At 34.9% G+C, this 17,625-nt stretch overlaps 1 protein-coding gene across 1 annotated transcript in view; it reads left to right on the forward strand.

Annotated features, from left to right (window-relative positions):
• Positions 1–16,214, forward strand: part of Tnks (tankyrase) — a 203,973-nt gene extending 187,759 nt beyond the window's left edge. Inside the window, exons 24-27 of the mRNA XM_005330777.4 lie at positions 1,055–1,160; positions 1,693–1,879; positions 4,944–5,100; positions 10,693–16,214. Of these exons, the coding sequence (XP_005330834.1) occupies positions 1,055–1,160; positions 1,693–1,879; positions 4,944–5,100; positions 10,693–10,779 (537 nt within the window). The 3' untranslated portion in view covers positions 10,780–16,214. The remainder of the gene's footprint in view (positions 1–1,054; positions 1,161–1,692; positions 1,880–4,943; positions 5,101–10,692) is intronic.
• Positions 16,215–17,625: the final 1,411 nt, after the last annotated feature.

The raw sequence follows: 17,625 nt of genomic DNA on the forward strand, positions 1-17,625 counted from the left end.
ACTTTTATGGTGTAAATTAGATTTTAAGGCTTGCCTGAAAATTCTTGACGATTAAAAATTTTTTAAAAAACTCATATTTTCAAACTGTCAAAGATAATTACTTATACCCAGAGATAAAGTGTCATTGTCCTCAATACAATATAATCTCTAATCCCTTTGAGACACTCTGAAAGCATTAAAGCTGCAAGCAGAAAGCTGTATCAGCCTGAACTGATGACTCTTGTATGAATGTGCATGTCCTAACTTATATGTAAATTCAGACCATAGCTGATGGTAATTTTTTTTTAAACATTTGAAAGTAACATTTAAGGCTTAGATTGTCAATCTCATTGAGTTAATGATACCAGAATACATATATCTCTTAATCTTAGTATCATAATTTAAAATATGGAATTAAGTAACTATTATTTACTTTTTTCATAGGGGTATTATGAAGATGAATAAAATCTGTTGAGAACGAATTTAACTCCTTAAGTTAATGATCTGTGGAAATTATACTGGTACATGTCATAATTACCCAGCAAACTTTTTTAGAAACATGGATTTCTGGGCCCCCATCTTATAAAATTTATTAAGTCTAGGGAGGAACCTAGAAATAACCTTTTGAACCAAGAACCTGGTCTGGTATGGAATAAGTAAAAACTTTTAACTAAAAATTTGTCACTAAAAGCTAGCTCATTAACAGAATTCCACTGAAATGGCAACTTTTTCCTTTGTTTCTTTACAGTACCACAGATGGAACCCAGGGGTGCTCTATTACTGAGCTACATTACAGTCCCCACCATTTTTATTTTTTAATTTGTGTCAGGGTCTAACTAAGTTGCAGAGGCTGGCCTCAAACTCTGTCCTCCTGCCTCGGCCTCCCAAGTCGCTGGGCTTTACAGGTGTGCACCACCATGCCTGGCAACCTTATCTTTTTAAATAATGTCTTAAACAAATAGATCTAAAAAAATTTAACACCCCCATCCCTGGCTAAAGGAAAACATAGTTTTCATTTTAAATCATAGATTTTTATTTTGCTAATAATTAACTGCTTTGTTCTTCATCCATAAAGATTCAGAAGGTTGTGAACAAGAAATTGAGGGAACGATTCTGTCACAGACAAAAAGAAGTATCTGAAGAGAATCACAACCATCACAATGAGCGCATGTTATTTCATGGTGAGTAGCATGCAATTATTATAGACATCCCTCTGGGCTTTTGCAAAATTAATAAAGTGAGAAAGTTACATGATTGACTATATTACAATTGTGTTAAAATTGCTTGTTTTGGTTTTCTTTTTTTAGCCCAAATGATTGTTTGTACTGGCTTTCTAATGCATTACATGTTAGTACAGGATTTCCAAGGCATATGAAATGAAAATAATTTCTCAGATTATTTCAGAACTTCATTTGAGCAAGTTGAGCCATCTAGTTATTTTTTGTTGTAATTTGTTACATTCAGATAGCATGTAAAATAGTCTGTTTTCGTAGCCACATTGCACTTTGCTGTCTAAAAATCCCATGCCATCTGCAAAATCCATGTTACTTATACAATTCTAATACATTAAAATAACTTACGAATAATAGGCCAAAATAAACTTTTTCATGTATGCATTATTTCTTAATATTAACCTCTCAGTTCAGATAGAATGCAGTTAATTGGAATTCCAGAAAAGTGCTCAAAAACTAATCTTTGTTTTTCTATTTTTAGGTTCTCCATTCATTAATGCCATTATTCATAAAGGCTTTGATGAGCGTCATGCATATATAGGAGGAATGTTTGGAGCTGGGATTTATTTTGCGGAAAATTCCTCAAAAAGCAACCAGTATGTTTATGGGATTGGAGGAGGAACAGGCTGCCCCACACACAAAGACAGGTCATGTTATATATGTCATAGGTGAGCATCCAACATATAGTGTAATGGTGGCTACCATCAATAAACCTGATTAGTTTTGGGGGCTCTGCAGAAGTCACGGGTTATCCTTGAGTCTCACTTCTAATAAGTAAGGCTTAGCAGTGAGGTAAAAACAGCTGACCACCTTCTCCTCTAATAGGAGCAATTATGGCAAAGCTAATACCACGTAAAAACCAGATACATGTATACCAACCATGAATTGTAATGAACCTCCCTGCATCTGGGCTTTTCTCCCTGATGTTCACGTGCCTTTCTTCTTAATCAAGACAAGGCTAAAAATGACTTCTACAGAACAAAGACATTCCAGTTCTCATCACATTTGAACTAAGACAACTTCTGTAAACAAGGAGGCTCTTTAATTTGCTTCGGAGTTTGCTAGTGAATTGTTCACATTAGGACAGGACATATAATTAACCTTGAAAAGTTCAACTTTAAAATATCAACTTTGCAATTAGTGACAGTCAAATGAACATCAGAATTTTAAATAGGATTTTAAAATTCAGAAGGTGGAGAGAATAATGGCTACTTTAACTAGGAATAAAGCATAGTGCCCTCACTGAGAACAAATTCAGTGTGTGAAGTTTCAAGGAAGTAGCACAAACCATGTTTGATTTCCAGGTCCAACTCCATTCATCCCTGACTTCTCTGAAGTCAGTGGGGGGAAAAATATTTCCCCTGATAATCAAAATACAAAAGAATCATACTTTACAAAGATCAGAATTTATTACATTTTTTAAACTAATCAAATTTATTTTTGCAGTCAGCTTCATGAGAAATCTTTTTATTCAGCCAAGACCTTAAAAAAAAATTCATATATCCTTGAAATTCCTTATAGCAGTTGATCTTAAAACTTATCTCTTTCAGCTATATTGTGAAAAAATTTCTAGTCATCAGTAGTTCTAAGACGGATGCCATATGGTCAGAAGGAAACTTCTTTCCTATAAGACCTCTCTGGTTAAGAACACACAAATTACTAAGGATATATAGCATACAAAAGCTACATTGCTTCAAACATAACTCCTGTGGATACAAAAGAAAAAACCTAAATAAGCAATCAAAGAGAACCTAGCCAAGTAGCACACCCCTATATTCCCAGTGACTCAAGAGGATGAGGGAGATTGAGGCAGGAGGATCACAGGTTTGAGGTCAACCTCAACAACTTTCTCAAAAATCCAAAAGGACCGGGGATATAGCTCTGCAGTAAAGCTCCCCTAGGTTCAGTCTCCAATACCAAAAAAAAAAGTGAACCTAGATGGGAACTAGCAATCACTCATTTAAGTGAGACACGTAAGTTTATGTCTTCGCCAGCATTTCTTCAAAAACAGCTTGAAACCAAAGCACATGACTAGTACTTCTTTGGCAAGTACAGTCACAAGTAACTGGGAACAAGGGCACAAAAGACAGGTAGAAAAAGAGACAGAGAAAACAATGATATATTATCTGGAAGCTAGGTCGACATCATTTCCTAACAAGTGCTATTGTTTGCTCAGCCCATGAGACATCTTCAGAGAAGCTGTAGGAACTATATTTTGTATTTCAGAATAGTAGTATATCAGTAGGGATGAATTTATCTAATGGCTCCTATCTTGCATTGACCAACATTTGCCCTAGTGAATTAGTACCCCTACATTGTATCTACTGCATAATGTATCACAGTCTGCAAGTCATGCCAGGTGAGCAGACATGAGCTGGTACTCTCCATCTGCTCATCTTTAACCTGAAGTCTCATGGGCTGGCTAGGCAGGTCATGCATCTTCTATCCTCACCAGCCAACAGTAAAGCTTTGGGGCAGGAAGCAGAAAGCTAGAAGCCAGGACCTGTTTGGTCAAAAAGTGTGTTTCCCCGATCAATAGACAAGGATTCTCAGAACCTAATGACAATACATTACTGCCACTACTGTAGAGATAGAACTCAAAAAAAAAAAAAAAAAAAAAACTACCAATATAGAGCAAGACCTATTTCTCTGGGACCTAAAAGAGAATAGGTGGCACCCAACTAAAAAAGCAAGTTCAGGCAGGACTCAGTCATGCTAATAGATTCAATGCAAATTTTTAATTGGCTCAAAATATCTCTGATTGGTCATAACACAAAGATCATACTTTATTACTAAAAGCAAATTATTTGAATAATAACTATTCACATTTAACTGTGTGATTAGCTAAATTGTTTCTCAGATTAGGGGTTGAATTTTTCTTTAAAGGGCTAGATAGTTATTATTTTTGCAGGTCATTTTTTCCATGTCATAATGACTCAGCTCTCACTTGTAATGCAAAAGCAGCCATAGACTCTGTGGAAACAAATGCATGGGTTTGTTCTATAAAATTGTATTTACAAAACAGGTGGCAGTCAGGAGGATTGGGTCCATGGGCTATAGTTATATAATTTTCTTTCTCATCAACCTTTCATACTTTTTGTGACATCTGCCCAAATTCATATTCACCCAATAGTGTGACTTCCAGCTGTACATTTAAGCCAAGTTTTTTTGTTAATGGTTCACTTTTATTAATACTATTTATCTTATCTTAGTTTTTACTGTTTTCCCATAGTAAACGAATCTAATCTTAATTTCAGATGCTGTTTCCATTTTCTTGGTCTCTTTATATTCAACCTGTTTATTCATACAGCACTCTGTTTCCTCTAGTATTTCCCTTTTCTCATTAGACACAACCTAATACCAGTTATTTTCTATGGGTGATTTCTAAGCCACACCAAAACTACTTTAAACTAGAACTATTAAGCCTGATAATTATTTATAATAAATTATATGTCATACCCCATACCATTCCTAGACCTAAAATTTGAAAGTGACATGCAAGTTAGCTTTGCTTGTGTTAAGATTTTTGTAAAAAATTCAAAACCAGAGCTGGGGTTGTGGCTCAGCAGTAGAACGCTTGCCTAGCACATGGGAGGCCCTGGGTTCAATCCTCATAAAAATAAATAAAATAAAGGTATTATGTCCAACTACAACTAAAGTATAAATATTTAAAAAAATTCAAAACCAACATTTACAGCTTCCTTCAAAGCATTGCTTTCTTTTTTTATTTAGACAAATGCTTTTCTGTAGAGTGACCCTTGGAAAATCCTTTCTGCAATTCAGCACCATGAAGATGGCCCATGCCCCTCCAGGTCATCACTCAGTTATTGGGAGACCAAGTGTCAATGGGCTGGCATATGCTGAGTATGTCATATACAGAGGAGAACAGGTATGTTACTCATCAAATATGCATAATCAAAGTTACTAAACATGTCATTACAGAATATGAGACTTATTTATAAGACTTAGGACACCTCATTGGTACCATTTATCACTTTTCACTTCAGGCATAAAATAAAGATGTGATTCTTTGATATTAACTTTGCATCAGTTATCTGTCAGCCAGGTAATGGCTTTTTTTAATATGAAAGACTGAAAAAAAGGACAGCTGAGAAGTAAAGTCTTAGGTCTCATGCTGCTCTTGATGGTAGCTGTTCTGAATTATTGTTCTATAGTGTTCGATGACCCAAGAAAGTAGTGAAAAGCTAAGAGCAGCTGCCATTTGATGGATCTTCTTCATGGGTGTACTTACCATGGCTGGTTATATGATTTGAACCTATAATTCTGATCATGGTACCATAGCTTTCTCAGTCATAAAGCTGCAGTATATTTTATTTTGTCAACTGCTTGGGGCTCTGAAGTAAAATTGGAAAAAATACTTATGGAAATATATACTTAATTCAAACCTATCTTTAACTCTCACAGTACTGCTTCCAATGTGTCTGAAAACAAAAATTTTATAGTCTTTGTTGAATTTCAAATGAATACCATGATGAAAAAAATAACCTTTAGTATTGCTTATTGCTATTGCTTTCAGCAGGCAGAGATAAGAAATTTTATACACATATATGTCCACACAAACATATTTGCTTAAATGTAAATGAAACCGAGCCCAGGTCTTAATCTCTTATAACATTCCCAGCTAGAAGGAACAAAGCCTTCTTGAAGAAACAGGTAATTTAAGGGCTGAATTAGGTACAAGGTGGACCTTAGATATCTTGTTATGCCACAGCTCAAAAATAAATAAAACAAAACCATGGGGGCACATCACAAAGATACAGAAGCCAGCTTGAAGGAGCTCCCACTCGACAGTTAAACACTAAAATAAGTACAGTAATGAATTTTAAACTTTGGGGGGGGGAAGGAATTTATTATTCTGTTCTGATAATAAAGGATAAATAAATGAGGGAGGAAGGGAGGCTCTTGATCACAGTAGGATGTCAAGGACAAATGGATAGTTCTGGAGAGAATATTGGAGTTGGAAAAATTACCATTTTGAACCATTATATGACTGCTAAATTTAGGTGCTAATTTCAAAAGGAGAATATTTGTATCATCTTTTTATTACAGAGTTACAAAAGAGGGGGGAAACACTAATTGCACATTGAAGAAAGAGGACAGTGCCTTGACCAGATAATTAAAATTAACATGAGGGACAGATGGGCATGTAGCATGTCTCCAGAGAGCTATCCTAAGAAGGACACCAACATCATCTATGCCATATTCGGGCCCAAAATATATAAATCTAATCAAAATGAACAGTTTTTTTTTTTAATGTGGAAAGATTGATTTTTCAAAACTGTCAGCATTACAAAAGAGTAAAACGAGAAATTTTCCAGATAAATGTGGCCCCTAAAATTTGTTGATACTGGAAGTGAAAAGACACTATTAGATCAACTGATAAAACTGTAACAGTAGATAGAAAAAAGTATTTTATCAATGTAAAATTATAATGTTGATACAATACAAATTATCTATTTTTAGGAAATACAAACTGGCATCGTATTTATGAGTAAAAGGCCCTAATGATGTATATAACTTAAATGTTTCAGAAAAAAAGTAGGTGTGTGTGTGATTTTGTAGAAGGATGTACATGTATATATATCTAGATGGAGATGGGGGAGGTGAAAATGATAAAGCAAATGAGATGGATCTGGGTAAAAGTTATATAGGTGTGTGGGTACCATATTAACTTGCAATTTAAATTTGTAGTTGTTTCCAGATAAGTTTAGAAAAACAAACAAAAAATTTTCCATTTTTCTGTTTAAATTGCAAATTCCAGACTTGTAGAGAAAATGTTTTTACTTTGAATCAGTATTTATACTTGTGGAAATTTGTATTAGATATAATCAGTGATTTGTCACACATAAGATTGTTGTTTATCATAATGAAAAAATTAACCTAAATAGTCAGCAGAATAGGCACTGGGGTGTGGCTCAGTTGTAGAACATTCACCTAGCATGTGTGAGGCACTGGGTTCGACTTAGCACTACATTAAAAAAATAAATAAATAAAAATAAAGGTATTGTGTCCATCTACAACCAAAAAAAATTTTTTTAATTCAACAACATAGGTTAAATTTTTGTGTAATAATATGCCTGTTAATGCCTTGTATTGAGATTATAAGTTATTTGTTTTCTTCATCTTTCATTTCTAAATATATTATAAGTTATCTATAGTAAACATTTTCTCTTCATTTGGATTGAAAGAAATAATAAGAAATGCTTAGAAAATAAAAGTAAGTTTACATTTCTGAAACGAATCATTCAACTATTTCCCAAGTAAAAGTTGACTTGGTAACTTGCTTAAAAGTCTTGCAATTTAGCTCAGTGGGATACACTTCTGGGTTCAATCCCCAATAACCAACCTCCCCTCAACCAAAAAAAAAAAAAAAACAATCCTTAGTGTTCATTTTATTTCAGGGAAGGATACTCATTCTTCCACATCCAAGTAGACTTGCCTACATGGATAGTGTTAATAAATGTAGTGTCTACTAATTGAACAGTTTCTGGTGAATAATTTTTTCTGACTTTATGAAATTTTCCTTTCCCAACTTTTATATCATTCTCCTTAGTTACAAAGTCATCTTTATTCTTAGAGTTTGACACTTTCAAGAACACATAGATGTTATTTTCAGAAGATTGATGCAAGAAATAGTATTTATTAGTGGGATTATTTCCTTAGGATTTAAAAAAATTGATAGGTAAGCTACACTTGAAAAGAATGGCTCTCATTATAACATACATTGAACTTAAAATATCAGGAGTATGTTATGTGTTTTACACTTCACATTAGACATAAAGGAGAGAGATTCTCTCATCTTGGTTGCTACAGAGAGTTTGCCTGTTTTACTGAAATGGTCTGAAAAATGCAGAACATTTAACCTGGAGAAGAACAGACTATAGAATGGTTTTTAGAATGGTTTTCCATTATACAGAATTACTCAAGAGTGTATGACAGTCCCTTCTTCATCACTATGAGAAATAAACAGCATTTGAGTTTAAATTTTAGCATTAGGAATTTGGATTAAGGAAAATGTCCTGAATGTGAATTAACCAGAGTGGATGTTGAGTTTTAGGAACATAAAACAAGAAAAACATCTGTTTTTTATAACCAGCGTGGACTTAAAGTGACTTAACAGGATGTAATGTTTTTGAGTCCATCCTAGTCTCTTTTAGTCTTGTAGTTTAATGATTTCTTTCCTTTAAATCCCTTTGAACTTTGATATGACTAATTGGTGTCTTAACTGTACACAGAAACAATTCAATAACCTAATTAGTAGGAACAGTAGCACTCATTAATAAGAGCCTTGAAGTAATCAATGCCATTAGAATCTTAGAATCTGACAAAAGTTTACATATGTCAGAGATGATCTTAAACAGTGAGCTACCAAAATGTGTATGTCAGCGTTCCTGACTTCTCTGCTTAGGCAGCTTATCTATAAGCATAAAAGAAGGCATCATACCAAGTATCAGAGGGAGTAAACTTCATTGGGACTTAAGAAAGTAGGAACAAGTTTCATGCTCACTTTTAACACATAGTATGTGCTCCTCACCAACCTTAAGATTCTTTTCTTAACCATTAAACCATCTGATTAACTACTCTGTGTTTCCATTTTCTATAAGTATATGAGATTTGTTACATTCTTTACACTAAACTCTAGAATTAACAGTAAGCGTCTGACCCAGCTTGTTTTAGTACCTAAAAACTAAAATGCATTAAAAGCATTTTAAGAATTAAGCAGTATGCAAATTATAATAAAGTAACATTACAGACTCTTCAGTTATTGAAGCTTCAACTTAGAAAGTCAAGAGATTGTTGATCTTGATTATTCCAACAAACATACTAATTGATGGATCATTGCGATTTTTAACTCAAACCAGAGCAGACTGAAATTTTGGAAAAGAACCTGATGAATGGTAATGGCTCTAAACATGCATATCAACTTTTAAAAATACATTTATGTTTATTTTCTTTTTAAAATACTAGCTGAGACATCTTAGGAGGCACTACTGTATGTTGAATGATAATGATGGTACTAACATTAATAGTAATAACCAACTCATTGAATTCTTACTATGACAGATCTATTGTAAGACCTTAGTATTTAGTCCTCATAAAAATCCAGGTATTATTACTGTTCACATTAATAGATGAGGAAAGCTTAAGACATAGATGTGTAGTAATTTCTGTCACCTAGGATCAAAGTATACTAGTTTTAAAGGATTCAAGCCAGGTACCATGGCATACACTTATAATCCCAGCTCCTCAGGAAGAAAGATCTTGGGCCAACTGGAGCAATTTAAATATCCTCCCCAGCTTTTATAAAAAGAAAGAGAGACAAAGCAAAAATTCAGTAACTCTATCACAAGGTTTTGTTTGTTTTTTGTATTTTGCTTTTTAAATGTTAAAATGATTCAGTTTTTGGTTTTTTTTTTTTTATCCCATGTCTGTATGCAAGTAATTTATAGGTCAGGATTCAACAAATTATTTTAGGATCCGAAAACATTTTGAGTACCAAGAAGTATTATTTTTCAGCCACAGGACACTCTGAAATACTAAGCCTAGTTTTATCCTCATGTTTATATTTAGGGTTGAAGAATTTTGCATAGTAAACAAACTAAGGGGTTTTTTTGTTCCTCCTTTCTTTCCAATAGCTGTCTTCGTAGTGATTTCTGGTTAAGATTTGTAATGTTTTCTCTGGTCAGCCTTTGTTTTTCTGCTCCTATGGAGAAGTGCTCATCCCATTCCATTTATTGAACTTTGTTTTATTAATTGCAAGAATTTAAAAAAAGAAAAAAGAAGTGGTGGGGGTAGGGAGCAAGTCTAAATCTGAGCCATTATCTTTTCCAAATATGATGCCTGTAATTTGTTTCTTAAAATGGTCCCCCAAACTGTTTCCTCTAGGTTATGGGAGACTCAACACATTCACCCTTTCTCCTCCTAGCTCAGAGGGTTGCATCATTTTCTATGATTAATCTGAACTCAGTTGGACAGAATTCTTCTTTCATTTAACAGACTTTTATTGACCACATACTATGTGACAGTACTGTGCTGTATAAAAGATATTAGTGCTGCCTTGTGCAGTTGTTTTCCTGTTTATGGCATGGGACTCTGTAAGAAGGGATGAACAGAATGCAACTATAGTTTTTAAAGTAGAATTAGGGGATTGGAGGTATGGCTCAATGGTGAGCACTTGCCTAGCATGTGCAAGACCCTGGGTTTCATCCCCAGCACCACACACACACAAAAGCAGAAACAACATCCAGTTTTCTATATTGTGAGATTTATGTTTATATACAAACAAGCAGGTGGACCTCCTCATTGTTCAGACACCTGTTATTGAATTGGATTTTGTAGGGTTCTAGGTCTATGTAGAATACTGTTTACCATCAGTAACCTCTGAAGCTTCCACATTAAATAAGGCTTTACAATTGTACCTATCAGAAGAATGAGTTGCTTTTCTTTTTGTCCGTAACAGGCATACCCAGAGTATCTTATCACCTACCAGATCATGAAGCCAGAAGCTCCTTCACAGACCTCAACAGCCGCAGAGCAGAAGACCTAGTGAATGCCCACTGGTAAAGACCAAGTCGATTCAAACCTGGGACTGGATTACAGTGGATTGTTTCCAACAAAAAAAAAAAAATCAATATTCTGTAAATCCCTGACAGCCTAGAAATAAGCTGTTTGTCTTTTATAAAGCATTGCTATAGTGATGAATATAGTATGAGTAACTGATGCATACTCAACTGCTACTGTTCCCTTTGAGGAAATGTTTACAGGGGCGGCCTTTTAACATATCTCAGGCTCATTTCCATTGCAGTTATCCATTTCTAAAGCAAGGTCGCTTTGATCTACACTTGGAAATGGAAAAAAGAGAAGACGTACCAATATTGTTTCAAATGTTCACAACTTACACACTACATTTGCTTTGTTAGATATGGCATGTGGATATAGTAAATATGCACAGGCTCATTTTTAATTTTGTCCAAACACACATCATTGATGCTGGGGGTTTTGTTTATTTTGTTTGTTTTTTGGTTATTTTGAAAATGAGCCAGAGCCTTCCTGAGGATATTTTGCACAAAGTTATACTGACTAAAATCATTAACAGTGCAGCCCAATCTTCTGCCTGAGCAAAATTCTGTTTCCACATTTTGTGTTTAATTTTGTATCTGTACTTCTTGATAACAAAAATCGAGATGAAAAGGAAAAGCATCAAATTTTAGTTTTCTTTAATGAATTGGCCCATCTGACAAGAGAGCTCCCAATTTGAGACAACGTCAAAGCTGGGGACGACTACTTGCTCTTTCCAAAACAAGCCCCACTGCAGGGTTGTTCAGGATATTGCTGGAAATCCCAGGAGAGCACAGCCAGGGAAATGTTAGAGTGAGGGGATTATGACTTCAGTTTCCAGGTGAAATGACTGGGGAGGCTGGGGAGGAGGAACAGCATTAAGAAGAGAGAGGACCAAGTGATTCTCTATCATTGTAGCCCAGAAGGAGCGACAGGACTCCTCAGAGAATAAATAAATATTCCCTTCACTTAATCTGTACCACCAGAATTGTCGCCCCCAAAATTAGCTGCCTTATTTCCAAAGTCAATGGAATTATACTTCATTAGAGTCCCAAAAATTATTTCCTTATTGTCTCTTTAGTTTAGAAAGATCCTATGTAGTAAATAGATGTACACAAATGCAAGAACTTTTTTTTAACTCCAGATTTATTTTGAGTGGCATGCCTCAAATAGTTTATAAAGATCCCTGCACTAAATTTTTGAATCATTGCTTCAAACTTCTTAATATATTTAGACAAGGAAAACAAAAATTGAAACCAAAGCCTTTCAGTTATTTTTTTAAATGAAGATGGTAAAGAAGTACCATACTGTTTTCTTTGTGAAAGTACTGCTTGTTTTAATCAACAGTTGCCAAGTGCACATTGACACTTACAAAAAATTATCTCCTACAGTTCTTACACTTGCCCTGTTCACCTTAATTTTCAAAAAGAAATTGCGTGCATTGTTTTATTTACTTGACATGCTGTACATCTACTCAGCTCTGAAGCAAAAGAAGCATAAACATGGTGGGAAAATAGGAAAAACGGTTTGACACAAACTTGCCATTTCAATTTAACGTCCTAAAAATTAATCTGGGTTTGTTGTTGTTATTTTAATGCAGGCTGATGAAGCTGTGACCTCCTTTAATCTCCAGAAGTGAAATAAAATGGTTACATGCAAAAATTCTAGAAATAGGTCTTGATATACACATTTTGCTCTCTCTCTTTCCTTTTTTTTTTTTTTTTTTTTTCCCTGCTTGAGTACAATGCTAGAACTAAGCATCCACAGAGTAGTTTAAATTTTGTAGCTGAATCTTGCATAGGTCCTCAAAATTAAATCAAGAATATTAACCTCAGTTGTTGCTTCTACTGAAGTTTCAGACCCAGGCTGGGTGTTTATGTCTTGGCTACATGTTTAGTAGCACTAGAAGCCCATATAAAGCTTCAAAAATTGATACTAAGAGGGTTTTTTTTTTCTTCCTTCCCTTCTCTTTTGCTGTGTGTAACAAAGGGTTGAAGAAATTGCCATCTGTGTGGTTTTCAGTAGTCGTGAAGTGTGCATTACTTGCCCCATCCCCTGGCATAGTTTTAAATGGTAATAAACACAGCTGTGATTTTTAGTTACGTAAAAGAGTTAATATGATATAGATATGGAAAACTTAATAGCTTCATTAAAAAGATAAACCACTACCCAATTGTGGTTATATGTTGTGTTGTTTCCATCACACTGACCAGATTAACGGATGTTCCAGTTTTAAACTTGAGCCTTACACTTGGAAAAGTGAACTGTGGTTCATTATTTAAACTGCTGGTATTACATGTCTGATGTTTTGTGTACTGAGAAAAGATGCTGTGTAGTGGGGGGTGTTTGCAGTGCCTTGGTCTTGTAATCATTCAAGTATGCAGTAGTTTTTGAAAGAATATTCTTATATTATGTGCTGAAGAATGTGGGTTAAGGGAGATATCAGAAGAACCAAGACATTTTTTCAGAACTTGAAAACCAAGCGTCATCATGAATATGCTCAAAAGTTGGCAAAAATGTATTACATTTGGAAATTACTTTTTCAGAGTAGTAAGAAGAACCTCTGGCATTAAATTAAGCTGAAATGTATTTAATTTCTTGTGTCTGCAGTATATAGAAATACTAGCAAGATTGGGACTTCCCTAAAATGATGTGTTTCTCAAACCAAGTGGAAGAGAGAATCTGAACATCTCCACCAGTTTTACCACAGCTGTAAATCAAAGGGGTTCTGTCTAGACCTGATGGTTCCAGTTTACCAGGTTTTGGCCAACTGGATACATAGCTATAAATTAAGCATCCTAGACACTTTTCTCCTTGTACTTGACCTTCAGTTTTCCCCAGATTGCTAGTCAAGAATTTAAAATAGCTCCAAACATTACCTTTGATCTCACTCAGTGTCCTTCTTTCTTCATCTTAGAAAAGAAATCTAGGTACTTCTCCATTTTCATATCAAACCAGAACTTGGAGGCTTCATGCACTCTCCTCAGAAGATTCTAACCGAATGACAGCATGGAACCCAGAGTTTAATTCTATGCAAACTTACAACAGTACAACCAAGATTCTTATTTTCCTTTTCATTCTTGGAACTTAGAATTCCTAGCTTTTCAAGCAGCATAAGTAGAATTAAACAATACCAATGTCTTCATGAAACGGCATCCTTAATGCATCATTGAGCTTGATGTTAGCCATCTCCCCTTGCTCTCAAAATAGCAAAGTACATTAGAATACACAGAGAAATGCCTGAATGTGACAAGCAAAAAAAGTAATATAGATTAACATTCTATCACTGATATTATACAAAAAAAATTTGGTTAACACTAGAAAACAACATAAGAATGCAAGAAGTTGTCTAGGTTTTTCTCTATTGCAGTATATTTCCCTATTGCACGAAGGATTATTGGATATTGCTCCGCCCACCCTTTTCAAACATGTGCACTGTCTGGATTCCTGTAAATGGCCTTGCAAACAGAAATGGTGTATTTTTAATCACTTTTCCCCAGTGTGTTCACATCCCGTTAGTGTGATAGCTATGATAACAGCTTTCTTGCTGTGTTTTCTGTCAGCCTAGTTATCTTGTATAGAGTTATAGACTTTAGTCATTCAGCTTATATTCAAAACCAACATTAAAATAGGGTTTTACATGTCAGAAATTTATTTAAAGGCTGAAATTAATTTTGTTTGATGTCAAATCAATGACAAAAAAATGAAAGTAATATTTGACACATCTAGCATATAACAAGGTAATGCATTCAAAAAATACCATCCTAAAAAGTGAGATTTCTTCAAGCAACTCATGCATTCTGCATTTAATAGACAAGTAAATATTTCTAAATAGGAAAAGCCTTAACTGTGGCAGAAACTTTTTAACCTTTTATTTTCTAATAAATGTTGAAAAGTGTCCATGAGTCAGGCATGTCTCCATGTATTTCATATCTGTTAAGCTTATTTCATGAGGGTCTATTTCATAAATAATACTCCCTCACCTACAGTGGGGCTGACATAATAGTCCATTCCAATCTGTTCGCATCTGAAATTCTTCAGCTACCAGACCTTCCGGTTTGGAGAAATGCTAGAAAGACTTCATTTAAAGCCTGTTAAGTTGATATATAATAACTTGATATCTTGAAGAATTTGAATGATATGAAGTTGTTTTTTAATCATTTTAAAATACAAACTATGTTGTATTACACTGAAAACCTTTCAGAAGCTGAAGATTTTATATATTCTGTAAGACCCAATATTGTTATGCTGTGACCAGCTTTAGTCTTCTGCCTAGAGTTTGGCCTCCTATGAAATGACACACTGGAGAAGATGCATTTTGACTCTTCATTCTTTCTCTTTTCATATTGCGACATCTACCTATTACCATCCTTTCAAAGAGTTTTCTTTATCTGTATACTTACTTCCATATACAGCAAGAATGCCCTTGGTTGATTCAGAGCTTTGCAGAGAACTGCAGTTAAACATTGTAGTGGGATGTAACTCACATACCCTCTCACCTCTCCACCTCACACCCTCTCACCTCTCTCAAAGTTCTGGATGAAAAACTAGAAAACACCTCAGTGAAATTAAGTAATAGCCTAGATCCAGAAAATGACCTTGACCATATAACCATTGTGTTCATTACATAGAACACTTAATGTGCATATGATACCTGCTTCTGCTCCCATTGGTTTAAGCTTATCATTGTGGTAGTAATATTTGTCTTTGTCATCTACAAAACTGAAAAGGTACTTTGATAAACAAGGTTTCTCAAAAACATTTACAAAACCAGCTTGGAGGAAATTAGAGTGTTTCCTGGCAGCAGCATTTGGAATAGTAATTGTATTTCTCATTGTGATGTTTGTCTGTGTAAGTAACCAATGTAGTGACCCTTTGGTTTGTTATTGGTGTTGTTTTTATTTTTAGTCTGTGACCCACCAGTAGCAGGTGGTTCCAACCCCTGCTTCTTTCTTTTTACATTTGTCTATTTGTAGGATTGCCAGATAAAACTCAAGATGCCCAGTTAAATTTGAATTTCAGACAATTTTTTAGCTTAAGTACATTTCATGCAAAATTTGGCATACCCTTATCATTAAAAAAAAGAACTATTCAATGTTTATGTGAAATTCAAATTTAATTGAACACCTGGATTTTGTCTTTTTCTAAATCTGGCAATTCTACTGATTTAGTCATGGAAAACCACTTACAGCATGTAAATTCTTCTAGTCTTCATTATCGTTTGCCTGGAATAGAAGACCTTTTTTTCTCTCACCCTCTATTTATTTCCAAAAGAGGGCATCAAGGAACTTTACCTGCCTCCATGGTAGGTTTCTATTTAAAACATATTTGTGATCATATTTAACCTGTAATTGTGCTTTGGCTTAACGTCTAACTTACAGTACTTGTAATTGATTAATATTCAATAAAAACATTTGTAAAGTATACTGTGTGTAGATAACAGCTCTTAAGTATTTTCCTTTCATTTCATTCTGACCAACCCCACACAAATGACCTGAAATCATAGAATTCACATAGCCACACTCCTTCTGTTTTCCTAGTAAGATCTGGGTTTGAGGTGCCTTATCCTCACTGTAGCCAGTGTGGGAGTTTACGAAAGTATAGCAATGGCAAGAGAAACATGGGTTCCTTTAGAAACATCTCTTAAAAGGCAGTGGACCAGAGTCAGAGCTCACACCAGTTCGAAGGGCAGCTCATAGGACCTCTTGGTTGGACTTCTCAGAGACTCCCTCTGTCCACCTCTCATATTGGAAGGGAAGGGGAAGAAAACCAACTTAAGTCATGGTAAATATTAAAGACCTAACACAATGCCTGGCATAGAGAATGAGGGAATTTTACCATTTCTTCCCCCATCTTTTCTCCATACTTAGTGATCCATTAGGTAGCAACTTAAAGCTAGAATTCTTTACCAGAGGGATTATCAGAGTCACAAGTAGACTTGAAAATTAAGTACTTGGAAGCCTTTTGTTAACCCTGCAAATAATAGTCGTTAAGGCCATAAAATAAGCCAAGTTCCTTCTCCCCCACCCCACCCCCACCCCTGCCCCAACCACATCCCCAGCCTTCTTTGGTTTTTATTTTGAGACAGGTTTATCTCAAAATACTTTCCCCTATCAGACCCAGCATTGTTACTATGTACCAACCTCTGACTATGTGTAGAGTCTCAGTATGAGTAGAAATATAAACAAAAAGAGTTGATGCCATTATGTGATTTTATGTCACCAGTGTCTCAGGAGATCAAATTCTAAATGCTTTTAGACTCAGGTGCTCTGCTTTGATTATCCTATTAGAAAAACTAGAATATCTGAATTGTGCACAGAAAGCAAGTGGACTTTAAAATAACAGAATTTCAACAGCTTGGTTTTGCTTGATGATACAGAAATATCTGATTTTATAACTCATAACTTTGGAGACTTAGCCAAAGGGCAGAGACAGAAGGCTACAAATCGCTTGCTAGACTGGATTGATTTTTTAAATAAAATTATTTGCAAGAAAAATAAATCCTATCAATATAAAGGGATGGGTGTTTCTTAGGCAGCAAATTTTAAAGAACTGTTTTTTAATTCCATTGCCTATAGTGCTTGGGTTCTTGGGACACATCTCAGAGTAGAGGCAGTATACCCTATTTAGAGCACAGTAAACCTTTATCTTTTGGTTTGGCTCACTCTTCCTCATTTTATAATCCTAGAACAGCTCAAAAGACCTCCATGCTAAAGGAGCACCTGATTCTACATTGGAAATAATAAAAGAGATAATCTGCTCCCATCCAGTTAGGACCTCACTGCCAGGGTTTCTGATTGGCATCTGCTCTGAAGGTCTGGACATAGGAAAAGGA

The sequence above is a fragment of the Ictidomys tridecemlineatus genome, chromosome 14 (genome assembly GCF_052094955.1).
Source record: "Ictidomys tridecemlineatus isolate mIctTri1 chromosome 14, mIctTri1.hap1, whole genome shotgun sequence".
Classification (NCBI taxonomy): domain Eukaryota; kingdom Metazoa; phylum Chordata; class Mammalia; order Rodentia; family Sciuridae; genus Ictidomys; species Ictidomys tridecemlineatus.